At 54.9% G+C, this 16,621-nt stretch overlaps 1 protein-coding gene across 8 annotated transcripts in view; it reads right to left on the minus strand.

The window, feature by feature from the left end:
* Window positions 1-16,621, minus strand: part of LIG1 (DNA ligase 1) — a 54,000-nt gene that overhangs the window by 11,773 nt on the left and 25,606 nt on the right. For all 8 annotated transcript variants that reach the window (XM_034945457.3, XM_034945462.3, XM_003814100.5 and 5 more), the window contains 11 exons: window positions 16,428-16,484; window positions 12,842-13,014; window positions 10,392-10,558; window positions 9,878-9,954; window positions 8,921-9,012; window positions 8,566-8,665; window positions 6,865-6,950; window positions 5,868-5,983; window positions 3,971-4,066; window positions 807-917; window positions 179-250 (listed from right to left, as the gene is read on the minus strand). In XM_034945457.3, the coding sequence (XP_034801348.3) occupies window positions 179-250; window positions 807-917; window positions 3,971-4,066; window positions 5,868-5,983; window positions 6,865-6,950; window positions 8,566-8,665; window positions 8,921-9,012; window positions 9,878-9,954; window positions 10,392-10,558; window positions 12,842-13,014; window positions 16,428-16,484 (1,147 nt within the window). The remainder of the gene's footprint in view (window positions 1-178; window positions 251-806; window positions 918-3,970; window positions 4,067-5,867; window positions 5,984-6,864; window positions 6,951-8,565; window positions 8,666-8,920; window positions 9,013-9,877; window positions 9,955-10,391; window positions 10,559-12,841; window positions 13,015-16,427; window positions 16,485-16,621) is intronic.

Here is a 16,621-nt window from a genome sequence, read left to right on the forward strand (position 1 = left end):
AAGAATCTTAAGGAACCTCAAGGGCCCTCACACCACACTTTGAGAACTGCTGCCCAAGTGTGGCCTCCTGGCCATGTGAAGTGGCAGAGTCGGAAATGTAAGTCAGACTGGCAGCTGGCAGGCTCACACCCCACCCTGTCACCCCTCAGCTGCCCCTGCACAGGAAGCTGGAACTCACCTCTCCATTGAGGTAGATGAGGTCGAAAGCGTACAAACACACCTGCACCTGGATCTCGGATGCATCCACCTCCTGGGTTGGGGCACAACGGAGTTCATGAGTGTAGGATGGTGAGATGGGGCACTGTGTCTGAGGCCGACAGCATTCATCTACCGGTCTCCCTCTCGCCCCACCTAACTGGCTGCCCATCTGTGAGGGCGGCCATACTGTTGGCTCCAGGTGCTGGATCGTAACGGCTCTCAGCTAATTCCGACAACCTCATTCCCCTTCACCAGATATCTGCTCTCCTAGCTTTTCTGCAGCTAATGGCAGTGACGTGGCACAGTTCTGGCCAATGAGATGGAAAAGGGGAAACCTGTGGGGTGCAGGTTTTGGGGGTTTCCAGAACAGATCTTTCATAGTAAAACAACAGAGATGCAGGAAAAGGGCCCTTCCTCTCTTCCCACTAGGGATGCTGGGATGAGAATGTGATGGCTGGAGCTGTGGCAGCCATCCTGCAGAAGGCTGAGAGAACTGCATCCAGACTGACACTCTGCCCTTCTGGGCACTGGGCAGGACCCGCAGCCAGGACTGGGTGGAAGATGAGGAAGTACGGGGCCTTGGCAGGCAGTGGAGCGGGTGATGCTACCTTGCGTTTGCGGGTGGTGAGCACTTGGAATGGCTGGATCTGCTTCTTTTCCCGGTCCCAAGCCACGGCTTCGGTGTCCAGGATGAAGGATGTGACCGATGGGAGTTTAATCTGAAAAGTGAAGGGAGAGACCCAGGGCCTGAGAGAGGTGGAAGATGAGGTGGAAAGACAAACACGGGGAGATAAATTCCCTTTTCCTTCTGCAGCTCTCAAGATGCACTAACAAAGAGGCAGGTGCACACAGATGCTTTTCCCTTACTCCCCACCAAGAGGAGACAGAAACTAATGTCTCTGAGAATGTAATATTTGGTCCACAAGCTGGAAACCCAGGAGCTCTTGTCATCTCCCTCCTCCTGTCACCCACATTCAGTTCCTCAGTGAACTTGATGATTTCCTAAGCTGTCCACTTCCCACCAACTCCCTGCTCAGCCTCACCTACTGGGCTTCCCTGTCCTGCACCGACCCCCTCCAATCCAGCTTCCCCATAGCAGCCAGGGTGACAGTGGCAAGCCCCAAATCCAATCACAGCACCTCCCTGCTAAAAACCATCCCCATGATTCCCCAAAGCTGGGGGGACTCTCCCAGGTCAGCCTGGGTCGTCCCTCGCCTCACCTGGCCTCCTGAGCCTCTCTTCGCCCGAGCACGTGAGCCTCTCTGTTTCTCAAATAAATGGGCAATGCCTCTTCCACCACTGGGCCTTTGCACGTGCTGTTCCCTCTAGAACCCCTGCCCCTGTCTGTCTCCTCCACTGGGAAGCCTTCTTTTCCTCAAGGGAACACTGTGTTGCCCAAGCCGGGGGCAGCATTCATGTTGTATCCTGGAGCCAGGTAGCTTCCCTGACATCAAGTCTAAGCCACACTTGTTTCTTTTTGAGTCAGAGTCTAGCTCTGTCGCCCAGGTTGCAGTGCAGTGGTGCAATCTTGGCTCACTGCAACCTCTGCCTCCCAGGCTCAAGCAATTCTCCTGCCTCAGCCTCCCGAGTAGCTGGGATTACAGGCACATGCCACCACGCCTGGCTAAATTTTGTATTTTAGTAGAAACAGGGTTTCACCATGTTGGCCAGGCTGGTCTCGAACTCCTGACCTCAAGTGATCTGCCTGCTTTGGCCTCTCAAAGTGCTGGGATTATAGGCGTGAGCCACCACGCCTGGCCTCTTTTCTTTTTTGAGACAGTCTCCCACTGTTGTCCAGCCTGGCGTGCAGTGGTGCAATCTCTGCTCAGTGCAGCCTCTGCCTCCCAGGTTCAAGTGATTGTCCTGCCTCAGCCTCCCAAGTAGCTGGGACTATAGGAGCATGCCACCACACCCGGCTAATTTTTGTATTTTTAGTAGAGTCAGGGTTTCGCCATGTTGGCCAGCCTGGTCTCAGACTCCTAACCTCAAGTGATTCACCCGCCTTGGCCTCCCAAAGTGCTGGGATTACAGGAGCCACTGCGACCGGCCAGGCCTGTTTGTTACATAGGCTCACAGAACGCTGGTCCTTTCCCGTGGAGCCCGGAGCTCCACGTATAATTACAGAGCCAACTGCAGAAATCCCTGGTGAAGGTCTGCCTGCTCTGCTGGGCAGTGAGCTCAGTGAGGGCAGAGACCATGGCAGGCCTGCTACACTCCCAGCCTCCAGCACGGGGCCTAGCTCAGAGCAGATGCCAAATAAAACACTTGCTGAACGAATGAGCAAAAGCAGCCAGATGCAAGAGACCAGTGCCGTATTATACCACCAACAGGAAGCTCTAGAACAGGCAAAACCAACCTGTGGCGACAAAAAAGCAGACCTGGGGTTGCCTCTGGCACATGCACGGTCTGGGGCAGAGGAGGGGGACTCACTTGGCCAGGGACACAAGGAAATATTTGATTATTTATTTTTATTTTTTTGAGACAGAGTCTCACTGTCACCCAGGCTGGAGTACAGTGGTGCAATCTTGGCTCACTGCAACCTCCGCCTCCTGGGTACAAGCGATTCTCCTGCCTCAGCCTCCCAAGTAGCTGGGACTACAGGTGCGTGCCACCACACCCAGCTAATTTTTGTATTTTTAGTAGAGACGGGGTTTCACCATGTCAGCCAGGCTGGTCTTGAACTCCTGACCTCAGGTGATCCACCCGCCTCAGCCTCCCAAAGTGCTGGGATTACAGGCGTGGGCCACCGCGCCCAGCGGAAATATGTTAGAATGATGAGAATGTGGAAATATTTTATACATTCATTGGGGTGTCGGTTACTTGGGTGTATGAACTTTTCAAAACTCATCAAACAGCATAGTGCACACTGAAAATCACTAACTTTTAGGGAAATTACATCTTAAGAAAATTGATTTAAAGAACAGTGCTTGGCACTGAACAGGAGCTCCCCTAACACGTGCACTGAACTGTGCCTCTCTCCGTCACTGTCTCTAACAGGCAGAATGATGGGCACCGTGCCCCCTACTTTCTTAAATAACTTATTTCCTATTTAATTAGGGGCAGGCAAAGAGAAAAGCTGTTTGATAGGGGACTCCTTGAACAGGCACGAGACTCCTACTGGGTGCAGAGAAGTCCCCAACTCTGGGGCCTGTAAGGCCCAGCCCTGTATGACTGAGCTGCTATTTCTGAGGCTTGGGGCCTATCCACGGGCTGGCCCCCTCCAAACTCGTCCTGACTCCTCCTCCCCGCGTTCCTGGCTGGAGAGGCTGCAGAGTTGGACTCTGGCTTTCCGAGGCTTTGTTGCACTAGGGTGGCCATGGAACCCAGTGCTGGACAGTGACTCCCAGCTGCAGTCCATGGCGGGGGAGGGGTTGTGGGTGGGAGGTGTCCAGGAAAGTGTTAACTCAAGCTAGAATCCCTTTTCCCTCTGTCTGGAAGAGTGACATCTGTTTGGGAAACTCTAAGGGGACAAGCATTGGCACTAAAAGCCAACCAGCCAAGGACAGCAGGGGATAGAGGTAGCGATAAGCTGGGTTCAGGGGGACATCAGTGCTCAGCCAAGTCGGTGCTGGGGTGCCCGCCTCTAGATGTGAGAAAAAATCATATGGGCTTACACCACGCAGGACTGAGTGCTCTGTCATTTGCAGCCAAACGCAACCTGATCTCCTCCCAATAAACCCCGCACTGTGCCACACTGGCCTAGATGGGCCTCAGGCCTTTGCACCCCTGACCACAGACCCTGGCAGAGTGCAAGTGCGTGGCAGACGCCCACCTTGGGGATGCGGCTGATGATGTCCGGGTACTTCCCAGTGTTGTCTTCCTGATTCCTGCTGAAGATCTTCACCTCCCCGCCTTCCAGGGCATGGATCTGTCACGATGGGAGAAGGGAGGGGAAATCAGCTGAGTCCCCTCATGTGGCCTCAGCTTTCTCTTCTGACCCCACCTGCACTGGTAGAAGGTTCTGGAAGCTCTGGAGGAGGAACTGGTGCAGAGACTTGAGCGAATCATCTCCTCAGTTCCAACAGCACCTCCCAGCCCTGCTCTGGAAGGCCCTACCATCATTTTCTTCTTCATTTCCAATCCCTACACCTGTCCCCATGTAGGCACGTGCACCTTGCTGCATGTGGGTGCTGATTTGTTTAAATGTCATTATGCTCTAGATCTCATTCTGATTTTTTTTTGAGGCGGAGTCTTGCCCAGGCTGGAGAGCAGTGGTGCAATCTCTGCTCACTGCAACCTCCACCTCCCGGGTTCAAGAGAGCCTTCCGCCTCAGCCTCCCAAGGAGCTGGGATTACAGGCGCCCACCACCACACCTGGCTAATTTTTGTATTTTTAGTAGAGCCAGGCTGGTCTCGAACTTTCGACCTCAGGTGATCCGCCCACCTTAGCCTCCCAAAGTGCTGGGATTACAGGCGTGAGCCACTGCGCCCAGCCTCTATGTCTATTTATTTTAAGACAGTCCGGTCACAGCCCTTGAGCAGGGCGGCATATATAGCATCTTATATGTTTGTTATTATTTCCAGGAACAGTTGTCAAGAAATCATTGTCACTATCGTAAATCATCTTGTGTCTTTTTTCTCAACACTATTTTGGAGATCCATCTCTGATCCTGTGTCTGTTGGATCCACCCTTTTTTTTTTTTTTTTTTTTTAAAGATGGAGTCTCACTCTATCGTGGAGGCTGTAGTGTAGTGGCACGATCTTGGCTCACTGCACCCTCTGCCTCCCGGGTTCAAGCAATTCTCCTGCCTCAGCCTCCCGAGTAGCTGGGACTACAGGCACACGCCACCACACTGGCTCATTTTTGTGGTTTTAGTAGAGATGGGGTTTCACCATGTTGGCCAGGCTGGTCTCCTCAGGGGTCCACTTCCTGTAACTGCCCCGAGCCCTGTGGCTTCCGCCCACTTTGCCTGCTTACCTATCCCCAGGTGAGAAGGCCCCACACTTGCCAGGACAGAAGAGACACAACACATTCTTACAGACCCCAGGACCAAGGACACCTGAGGCCCTGGATCACAGGACACACATGCATGTCACAGCATGAAGGGGTCATGTAGGCACCTCCCAGAACGGCTGTTAAAATGAACACACCCACCAGCAGCATCAGCGGAGCCCACGTTTCATGAGCTCCCACTATCATCGGTCAGGACTCTGGAGGATTGTAGCTTCGGATAAGCTGGTGAGGTAGTTAAGACTACACCCTAGAGGCCAGGCACGATGGTTCATGCCTGTAATCCCAGCACTTTGGGAGGCTGAGGTGGGTGGATCATGAGGTCAAGAGATCGAGACCATCTTGGCCAACATGGTGAAACCTCGTCTCTACTAAAAATACAAAAAATTAGCCGGGCACGGTAGCGGGCACCTGTAGTCCCAGCTACTTGGGAGGCTGAGGCAGGAGAATCACTTGAAGCCAGGAGGCGGAGGTTACAGCGAGCCGAGATCATGCCAATGCACTCCAGCCTGGATGACAGAGTGAGACTCTGTCTCAAAAAAAAAAAAAAAAAAGAACACACTCACTGCATGGAGGTGGATGCTGAAGCCCAGAGAGATGAGCGAGGGCTCAGCAGTCTGTGGCGCAGGCCGGCTTGAAGCTCAGGCCTCAGTGACCCCACACCCCTGCTCTTTGACGTTTTCCTGTCTGTGGAAGGGACATGTCCCACTCCCCATACCTGTGCCCTCTGCCCGTCATATTTGTATTCGCAGGTGAAAGCTGCCTCCTCAAAGCGTTTCAGGACCTCGCTGACGCCCCGGGTGGGATGGGCCAACATTGGTTTCAGGGGAATCCCTGGGAAAGGAGGAGAGTGAGTTAGAGGAGAGGGAAGGCAATGGATTAGAGGGGGAACATGGCGAGGAGAACTGCTAATGGGCCCCAGGACCATTCTGCTTTCTTGCTACTCAGTCACGAAGCCTCCCATGTTTTAGAAGGGGACCTAGCCTCCCACTGGGGACTACAGCCCCCGGCCTTCCTTCCAGCTGGGAAAGGCCATGTGATTGGAACCCACGCAGCATGTGCAATGTCTGGCTCACATCCTTGCAAGGAATCTGGTTGCCTCCCCTCCCTCCTCTGCGTCCCTCCTCCCACAATTAGAACAGAGAAGTGAGCCACATTTGATCACAGACATTGGGGTGACAACCTTTGGAGGGCAGAGGGACACAGGAACCTGGGTCCCCAGGTCATCCCTGGGACACAGCTGCACACCTGTACCTTCCCTGGCCACCTCCCTTGCTCTGGACACTTCTGTGTGACAGAAAGAAATTCTATCTGGCCTGACCCACTGCCTTCTGGCCCATTTTTATTTACTTATTTATTGTCTCACTCTGTCGCCCAGCTGGAGTGCAGTAGCGCGATGACGGCTCACTGCAGCCTTGAACTCCTGGGCTCAAGCGATCCTCCCACCTCAGCCTCCCGAGTAGCTGGGATCACAGGCACACGCCACCACGCCCGGCTCCTGTTTATCACAGCAGTGTCACCTACACGCTATCTACTCCACAAGGGGAAATTCCAAGGAGAAAAGCAGTGGGTTTCAGCACCAGGGAGGAGCATTCGGTTTTGGTGGGGGAGGACTCTGCAAGTTCTGAGAGGGGCGCCTACGATGGCCACCCTCACGCCGACTCAGGAGGGAGCAGGGCTACTGCCAGGCTGGTGAGCACCCCTGGGGCCTGTACCTGGGCTCAGCTTGCAGTGCTCCGGGAGACGTTCCAGGCCATGCTCCAGCAGCACGGGGATAATTCGGTCCAGGTCGGGAACCTCGCTGGGGTGGGGGGTGAGAACAAGATAGGGGAAGCCTTTCTAGAACTCACACAGTTTGGAAAGAGAGCTCGGCCTGCTCCCAGAAGCCTGGGCTCCTGGATGCCTCTGCCCACTCAGTCACCACCTGCCAAGCTCCTCTTGCCACCCTGTCTCTGTGCTCTCCCTTCGTGTCACTATCTGTTGCTTTGTCTCCCTTAGTCTGGCCTTGCCCCTGTTCCCTATCTGTCACCACGAGACCAGCGATTCTCTACTCGGCTACACGTGAGACCACTCAAGAATATAGTTTTTAAAAAAAGGCTTTTGGCCGGGCATGGTGGCTCATGCCTACAGGCATGTAATCCCAGCACTTTGGGAGGCCGAGGTGGGTGCATCACTTGAGCCCAGGAGTTCAAGACCAGCCTAGCCAACATGGTGAAATCCCATCTTTACTAAAAATACAAAAGTTAGCTGGGGGTGGTGGCATGTGCCTGTAGTCCCAGCTACTCAGGAGACTGAGGCAGGAGAATCACTTGAACCCTGGAGGTGGAAGTTGCAGTGAGCTGAGATTGTGCTGCTGCACTCCAGCCTGGATGACAGGGCGAGACTCCGTCTCAAACAAAATAAAAATAGACAAAGGTTTTCAAGGCTAGGTTCCACCTACAAAGATTTTGATGTAGCTGGTGTGGGGTAGGCCTGAGGTCAGCAGCTGGTAGAGCCCCACGTGCAGGCAGAGTTGAGCTTGCTGCCCGGGCCTGTTCACCGGTCTCTGCTCAGCACCCAGTGGGGGGCCCTGGCCCAGAGCAGGTGCTCTGAGGGCATCTGTGGAACTGCCATCGGCCCTCCTGCCTCTGACATCCTCTCTGGGGCAGTCATGATCTTGGAGTCACCAGCCCTGGGTCAGCTGCTGGCCTAGGTCCCTCCACATGGCTCTCTCTGGAGCCCTTGTGGCCGCTCCACGGATGTCCTCTCCATGACTGTCAAGACCCTTCACCATGTGTCAGTCACCTGCTCTTCTCTGGGTCCCTTAAGGCCTTTCTGCATGCACAGCCCTGTCTGGAACTCAGAAACCTCACGTTGCCGGCTGCCCTCCCTTGCTGTCAGCGTCTTTCTTTTTTTTGAGACAGAGTCTCACTCTATTGCCCAGGCTGGAATGCAGTGGCGTGATCTCAGCTCGCTGCAGCCTCCAACTCCTGGGTTCAAATGATTCTTGTGCCTCAGTTTCCCAAGTAGCTGGGATTACAGGCTAATTTTTGTATTTTTAGTAGAGACAGGGTTTCACCATGTTAGCCAGGCTGGTCTCAAACTCCTGACCTCAAGTGATCTGCCCGCTTCGGGCTCCCAAGTGCTTGGATTACAGGCGTGAGCCACTGTGCCTGGCTGCTGTCAGCGTCTTTCTATACCTCTCCTGGGGTCACTGACCCTTCACTGTTTGCCACCTTCCTGATCTTTGTCACCATCCTTGTGCCAAGCACCAGCCTTGTCTAGATCACCACCTCTGCTCTCAGTCACCCCGTGACCGGCACTGGTGATGCCTGTCCGTCACTTCACTGGCCCCACCCACTGCTCCTCTGGCTCCACCCCCACCCTGGCACTCTGCCCACAGCCCCTGGCAACTCCACCCACTGCCCAGCTCTCACCAGAACGTCTGCTTCAGGATCATGCCTTGCTCCTCCAGCCACGTCTTTCTGGCCTCTGCTGTCTTGCCCTTCCCAGCATCCACCACGGCTGGTGGGAATTCTAAGAAAAGACCCACCAGAGGCTTTGGAAGGCGCCCACATCCTTGGCTACACCAGGGTGCAGTGGGTGGTTTGCTGTATGGCAAGGAATGCAGATGCCGCGGCCCAAGACGCCCCCTCCCCCACCACCCAGGAGAGAGGAGCCTGGTATGGCAGGGGCCCGCTGGGGAAGGGGCGGGCATGGGCCTCTGAAGAGGAGGGGGGAAGCCTGAGGTAACTCCAGCGAGGGATGCAGAGACGGGCCACAGGAGCTCACCTTGGCCCGGGGGCGTGAGGCTCACTGCCTGGGAGAGGGCAGCCAGCACCGACTGCTCTGCCAGCCCAAGGCGCAGCCGTCCGCTCAGGGACCTGGGGAGAGAGCAGGCCAGGGAAGGGGGCTTGTCTGCACCTCCCCAATCTTGCCTCCTCCCTTCTCTGATCTCCTCGACCTTGACGTATGTAGACCCTCTCCTCAAAAACCAGAAGAATCTTCAGAGCCTGGAAGGGACCCCAGATATCACACAGCCCCATGTGACAGATGAGGAAACTGAGCCAGGCGGTAATGATCCTGCCCACTAGCATGGACTGGGGAGGGGCACAAGTAGGTGCACCAGCACCTCCCATCTCAGCTGCCCTGAAGGGTTGGCGAGGCTTGAGGAGGATGAGTCAGGGAGAGAACTGAGCCTGGCGCCCGCCCTGGTGGCTGTGATGGTCCTTGCTTTGAGCCAGTGGCAGGAGACAAGTGGCTTAGTTTGCCTCCCCATGTCTCCACTTCCCCTTCTATAAACTGGAGGTGAGGGTAACAAGACCAGTCTCACAGAGTTGCTGGTAGGAACTGATGAGGTAAGGCACGGAGCACAGGGCAGGGCTCCCAAGAAATGCTCCATGATGTGAGCCCTCAATGGATTTGCTCTCACTGTCATGGCAAACAAACCCTGGCTTCCTGCTGCAGGGCCCGCGCCCAAGCCGAGGCAGACCTCACCAATCAATCACAGCATGCTTCACCCACAGGGGCCCAGGGGCCTTCTCTAGACAGCACTACCAAGGGACAGAAGCTGGCCTGTGAAAGGAAATGGTGTCCCTTCCCACTCTTTAGGGGCTGGGCCTCCTGCTCATGCTTTTCTCATCCAAGGATGGTCAGGGCATTTGTGATGATTCCAGCTGCCAGTCCCTCCCTCCTTTCACCTCCGAGCCTGCAGTCCCCCTCTGTAGCCTCACAGGCCCACACGCTTACCTGGCGATGAACCGGGCTTCTGAGTGGCGGCAGGCCACAAAGAGGCCTTTGATGATGTCTATCTTCTTGGCTGTGGACTGGAGAGTCAGGGGAAGAGCCGTCAGTGCCTGGTGAAGGCAGGGACCACACCTCCACCCCACCAGCCGTGCTGCTGCCCTGCATTTTGGAATACCTGCCCTCCTTCCCTCACCCCATCCCCACGTCCCAGCTCCCATGGCTGCCCACTCTTAGGGCAGTAAGAACGAGCTAGCTCTCCTCCTTGCCTCCCTCTCCCTTTATCCAGGAAGTATTAACTGAGTCCTGTCATGTGGCAGCCATGGCATTAGGTCTGCTAGACTCTGAAGAGGAGACTCCCCTAGGCTTGGGTGCAGGAAGGAGGAGAGGAAGCTGTGCACCCCATGAGAAGGACTGATGCGACCCAGCCGATGGTCTACCCAGAAGCCTTCCTGACACACGCGTGGCCTCAGGTCCCCAAGATGTCTGGGGTCCGGGATGAGCGGCCCGCCCCACTCACAGCACTGCCAGTGAGCCTGGCGATGTCGCGGAACTTGCTGAAGACCCCGGAGGCAGTGAGTGGAGGTGGTGGCAGCATGAGCCTCTGGGTGCTGCGGCTGTTCTCGGCCACCAGCCCCACGTCGCCTTTCTCGGCTGCCTCAGCCCGGACGGACTCCAGCTGCCGACCTTCAGGGGAGAGCGCGGGTGGGGGTGTCGAGGGTGACAGTTGTGGCTGCGTGTCTCCCTTCTCTCGCGGCCTGGATGAATTTTCTCCAGCTGTGTGTGCTTGTGGCGAGTCCCTGCACCTCCCTGTGTCTAACGCTCACCCACTTGGTAGAAATGGCTTGGGGAACGTGCCCCCAGCTACGCTGGCTGTAGGAAGTCAGCAAACATGCACGTGGAGCCAGGAAAGCGGTGGATGAACGAGCATGACCACACTCAGGGGAGACATCTGGGCCGGTGTCATCAGGGCGCGGATGGGATTTAAAGCCACAGGCGGGCAAGGTCACTAGGGAAGTGAGTGTGGACAGAGCAGAGAAGGCCAAGGGACCCTTTCCTCTGGCGGGTCATGAACATCTCTGGCAGTGACCAAAGACCCTTCGGCTTGTTTTGGAGCCACCAGCTTACAGACGTGGGATGTGCTCTGGCCCCACTTACTGTCCAGAGCTGGGTCCCGTGGGCGCCTGGGTGTAAGAGCTGGGGAGATGGAGCCTCAAGTCACGGTGACAGCTGTGACAAGCAGCTCTCAACCTATCAGAACCAACACACCCTTGTCACCAGATACTGTGTGTCACCTCTTTTCTGGTCTGAAATGAAATGTGGAGATAACATAACCTGCCTACACCTATCGAGATAACGCCCTAACCCTAACACAGAAAAGAATGAAAGGGAAAGCAATCCGTAATGAACGAACAAGTGCGCGTTTCAGTCCACGGATGCTCAGCCGCGGCACAGAGCACATGAGGGTGGGCCTCGCGCCTGAAGCGAAACTGCCACAAATGGGAGAGCCGACAGTGTGAGCCTCACCAATGGGATGTTATCGAATCACACATCAAAGGGGACGGGATTCTCCAAAGTGGCCAACAACTCACAACAAACCCGGGACTTGGACAGCCACGGGGGCCACAAGGCGGCACGGAGAGCAGTGTGAGTGTGAACACGACCCATCAAGGGTGGAGGCATGAGACAGTGGAAGAGGCCCCGGCTGCCACGGATTGTTGGGCAGGAAAGCCAGCATCTGCAACTTCTTTTGTGAGAAAAACAGATCCTTCTTTGTCCAAGCCAATGTAGTTGGGTTTTCTGTTACCTGCAGCTCAGAGTATTCTTAACCGACCCCATGTGTGCTGGGTCTGGTATGACGTCAGTGCTCCCGAAACACATCTTGAGTGAATGAGTGAGAAAATCTTGAGTCTCATCTCCTCTGGCTCCCATAAGCCCGTAACTCTTTCCTGATCCAAGTCAATCTTTCTCAGTCCCTCTGTCCTCTCATGAAAGCCTGAAACCCCCGCCTTCCCTAAATGTTGGTGCCCATGGCCCTAAGCCAGCTCCAGTGCTCCCAGCACATCCTCTCCCCAGGCGGATGAGAACCCACCAGTGGGTGGTCATCCCTCCTACACTGACCAGCCCGAACCCTGGGCTCTGAGCCAGACCTGGTGAGCCTCAGACCCCTGTTTCCAAACTTCCTGGATGGCCCTGGGGGCCCACAGATAGAGGTTGCTCATGCCTGCCCCACGCTGGGGTGATTAATGCCCCCTGCAGGTGCCTGCCCCTCACCAGGGTCCCAAGCTGCCGACGGCTTTGTCATCCATCCAGTCATCCAGGGAGATCCTGGAGGCATTCCTCCTGCCTCCTCACCCTGACATCCACTGTCTGCCAGATCTCTCCTGCCCTCTTCTCTCTTCTCTACAGCTGGGGTCCAGCTCCTCTTCCCCCTGGATGCTGCCCCTTGCCTGCTCACAATCCTTCCATGGCTCCCCAGTGTCCTCATGATAAGCACCGAGCACTCCAGGCCCTTGGCAGGCGGGCCATCCGCATCACCAGCCTTTCCACCCAGCACTGGTGGCTGGGCCCCTTCAGGCTGCTGGCCCCCCACACACCATGTTCTTTCCTCCCACTCCTTCCAATCCCTCCAGTCAAAGTCCTTTCAGACCTCTCTAAGCCCCAACCTTCCATCTCAGCCCCCAAATCCTGCTGTCTCTGCCTCCAGCATTTTTCCCCAGCCCTCCCCTTCCCTGCACCCCACACCCCCTGTCCCAACACATGCCTGGTCCTCCCTCACCTGAACTGCTGCCCCTATGTTCTCTCCCACACCCCTGCAAATCTGTCCCCATCAGGTTCTCCTCCCTCTCAGCCTTTTCCTCAACCCCGTTTCACAGCCTCTCTCCACCATCTCTCCGATCCACCTGACCTCTGCATTTTCTCTGGCTGAGCTCCTGTCCTTCTGGTCCCTCCAACCACAGTCCCCCTTACCTGTGGCCTGGGCCACTGCCTTGAGAAGGACACCATCACCCACGCCAAGCTCCAGGCCCTGCTGGGGTGGCCCAAGGTGGTTGAGGCTGAGGTAGAGGACAGGGAGGAGGTCTGGAGGCGACAGGGCCACCACGGAGCGCAGCAAGTTGCTCAGCGTCTCCACCATCCGGAGCCTGGAGGAGGGGACGAGGGTATGAACACGTGGTTCTTCAAGGTCAAAGTGTGGTGTAGGGTGGGGTGGGTTTAAGGGGGTGGACACTAGAAAGAAATGGAGAAAGAAGAGGAAAGGGCTCAGAACAGTCCCAGGCTCTGGGGCCTGGAGCCATGAGGACAATCACAGATTGCTGGAGGTGAAACCGCCTTTGCAAAACCGTAACTGAGGAAATTAAGACAGTGGAAAGAAATCACACCTAACCGATTCCATCTTGCTTCTAACCTTTAAGCTGTCCTTGTTCAGTCCTGGGCATAGGCAGAACTAACTTTGGGAAGGAATTCGGTTCATGGCTTGACTCTGAAACGAAATTGGTAATAGCCCTTTCTGGAAAAGACCCCTTTTTGCCTAAGGACCTGCCTTTGCAAGACTCACAAATTAGCTACAAGATTAGAAATTTAGGTTTAGGGGTCACGCAGCCTCTGGCTTCTCCGATTGCTCCCGGGGATAACATCACTACTGTAAAATCTAAGATGAGTGCTTGAGATAGTTTGCAGACCCTGCACTCAGTCTGACACCACCCAGACTGTAATCTGGCTCAACAAGTTCTGCCATCCCACCCAGGAACAGAAGACAGCAAGAAAACCTCCCTTCGACCCCCTGTGAGTCCATCTCCAACCTGACCAATCAGCACTCCCCACTTCCCAAGCCCCTACCTGCCAAATTATCTTTAAAAACTCTGCTCCCCAAATGCTCAGGGAGACTGATTTGAGTAAAAATGAAACTCCGGTCTCCTGCACAGCCAGCTCTGCAGGAATTACTCCTTCTCCACTGCAGTTCCCCCGTCTAGATAAATCGGCTCTGTCTAGGCAGCGGGCAAGGTGAACCCACCAGGCGGTTACAGTGGGGGAGTAACTTGGTGTGACGGTAACAATGATGAAGATGGTGATGATCAGCCCAGAGAAACGACAGCTGATGCTACGGAGCATTTTCTAAATTCAGGAGCTGGCTTTGAGCACTTTGCACCCTTTTTTTTTGAGACGGAGTCGCGCTCCATCGCCCAAGGTAGAGTGCAGTGGCACGATCTCGGCTCGCTGCAACCTCCACCTTGTGGATTCAGGTGATTCTCCTCTGGAGTAGCTGGGACTACCGGTGCGCACCACCATGCCCGGCTAATTTTTTTTAATTTTTAGTAGAGACGGGGTTTCAACGTGTTGGTCAGGCTGGTCTCGAACTCCTGACCTCAAATGATCCGCCCGCCTCGGCCTCCCAAAGTACTGGGATTACAGGCGTGAGCCAACACGGCCAGCCCTTTGCACCTTTTAACTCATAGAATCTTCACAGCTCCCCTCTGACGTAGGTACCATTATTATTTCCATTTTACAGATGAAGAAACAGAGGCACCGAAAGAGTCCGTGGCTTGCCCAAGGTCACAGAGCAAGTAAGTATGAAGCTGCGATGTACACCAAGGCCGTGTGCCTGAGGACTGTGCTCCCAGCCACTAAGCTGCACCGCCTCTAAAACGAAAACCGTGTTTCTGTCTAAAACTTCAAAGCTGGAAAGAATGGCTTTGTTACTGGCAAACTTAGGGGGCCTCATTAGAAAGAGAAGCCATGTTTTTCCTACAGAAGTCTCATTACCGAGGTTTTTAAGGTGCAGAGAAAAAATACAAAAACCAACATCAGGGAAATCCCTCAGTAATCATTGTAGGCAAGAGCCACCATTGGATGCTGCAGTGGATGGAACAGCCCCCCCAAAATTCAGGTCCACTCAGAGCCTCACAACGTGACCTCATTTGGAAAGAAGGTCTTTGCGGATGTACCTGTAGATTAAGATGAGAGCATAGTGAATTAAGGTAGGCTCTGAATCCAAAAAGCCTCCTTACAAAATACAGAAGAGGGCCGGGTGTGGTGGCTCAGGCCTGTAATCCCAGCATTTTGCGAGGCCGAGGCGGGCGGATCACTTGAGGTCTGGAGTTCAAGACCAGCCTGGCCAACATAGTGAAACCCCATCTCTATTAAAAATACAAAATTAGGGCCGGGCACAGTGGCTCACACCTGTAATCCCAGCACTTTGGGAGGCCAAGGTGGGCAGATCACGAGGTCAGGAGATCAAGATCTTCCTGGCTAACACGGTGAAACCCCATCTCTACTAAAAACACACACACAAAAAATTAGTTGGGCATGGTGGCAGGTGCCTGTAGTCCCAGCTACTCGGGAGGCTGAGGCAGGAGAATGGCGTGAACCCGGGAGGCGGAGCTGCAAGTGAGCCAAGATTGCGCCACTGCACTCCAGCCTGGGCAACAGAGCAAGACTCCATCTCAAAAAAAAAAAAAAAAAAAAAAAAAAAAACAGAGTGCTAGGAACAGCCTGAAATGCTCCACTCATGTTGGGGAACTGAGAAATGGCATGTGCCATGTGAGAACGAAGGGACACTACAGAGCAGTCACAACAGGCTCGAACCACTTAACCAACATGGACACACGTGGAAACGGGTTTGATAGTGAAGGCAAGAAGCAGAATGAGTCGTACCCATGATAATTTTGTTTGTTTGTTTTTGAGACAGAGTCTCACTCTGTCACCCAGGCTGGAGTGTAATAGCGTGATCTCGGCTTACTGCAATCTCTGCCTCCTGGGTTCAAGTGATTCTCGTACCTCAGCCTCCTGAGTAGCCGGGATTACAGGCACCCGCCACCATGCTGGGCTAATTTTGTGTTTTTAGTAGAGATGGGGTTTCACCATGTTGGCCCGGCTGGTCTTGAACTCCTGACCTCAGGTGATACACCCACCTTGGCCTCCCGATGTGTTGGAATTAAGGCATGAGCCACTGCGCCCAGCCTCCATGATATTTATATAAACTAAATACACAGGGGCGAGTGCTGGAGGTGAGGAGGACAAGGAGAGAAGAGGAAATGGGGACAGAGAAGGGGGCTGTGCAGGGACCAGCGATGCTAACATGCTGCTGAGAAGGACCAGGGTGGGGCAGTGCCATGCACTGGGCATCACTGGGGTGGGACGCTCTGCAGGGAACCTCTGTGAATAAGTAGGGGGTCCTCGCTATAACTGAGACGTCACCTTCTTTCGTGAATATGGAGACATGTAAGCAAGACTGAAGTCACTTTTGATGACTCAGGGTGGACTAGAAGTAATCACGGACTGTGTGCAATGGTGCCAGTCATCCCGAGATGGAGCCTGTCTCCCTACCCTGCACATCTGGGCTCGCCCTTGTGTCTTGCTCTGACCATGAGAATGAGGCAGAAAGTCAAGAGGACCTGCAGCCGCTTTTGTGACCATGTCTGACATCCATGATCATACGCCCGAGCGGGGTCAGAGGCCAAGTTGACAGGATTTGGCGGAACAAGACAGCACGGACCGCCATGCAGAGGACAGACCCAGAAGCGACCCCGCCCCCACCCAGGCAGGCCTGATTAGTTACCGAGCAGACACCTCCTCGATCTTCTCAAACGTCCGGGCCACGGCCAGGTAAGGAACCCTAGGGAAGGAAAAGAGACGCAAGAGCGACAGTGGTGCAGGCTATACCATGCTGCCCGTCTGCACCCTCGCTTCCTCACACCTCCTCGGGACACCCTTGCCAATACCCAGATGCATGAGCTCACTGCCCAGGGCTGT

Source organism: Pan paniscus, chromosome 20, assembly GCF_029289425.2.
Source record: "Pan paniscus chromosome 20, NHGRI_mPanPan1-v2.0_pri, whole genome shotgun sequence".
NCBI lineage: Eukaryota > Metazoa > Chordata > Mammalia > Primates > Hominidae > Pan > Pan paniscus.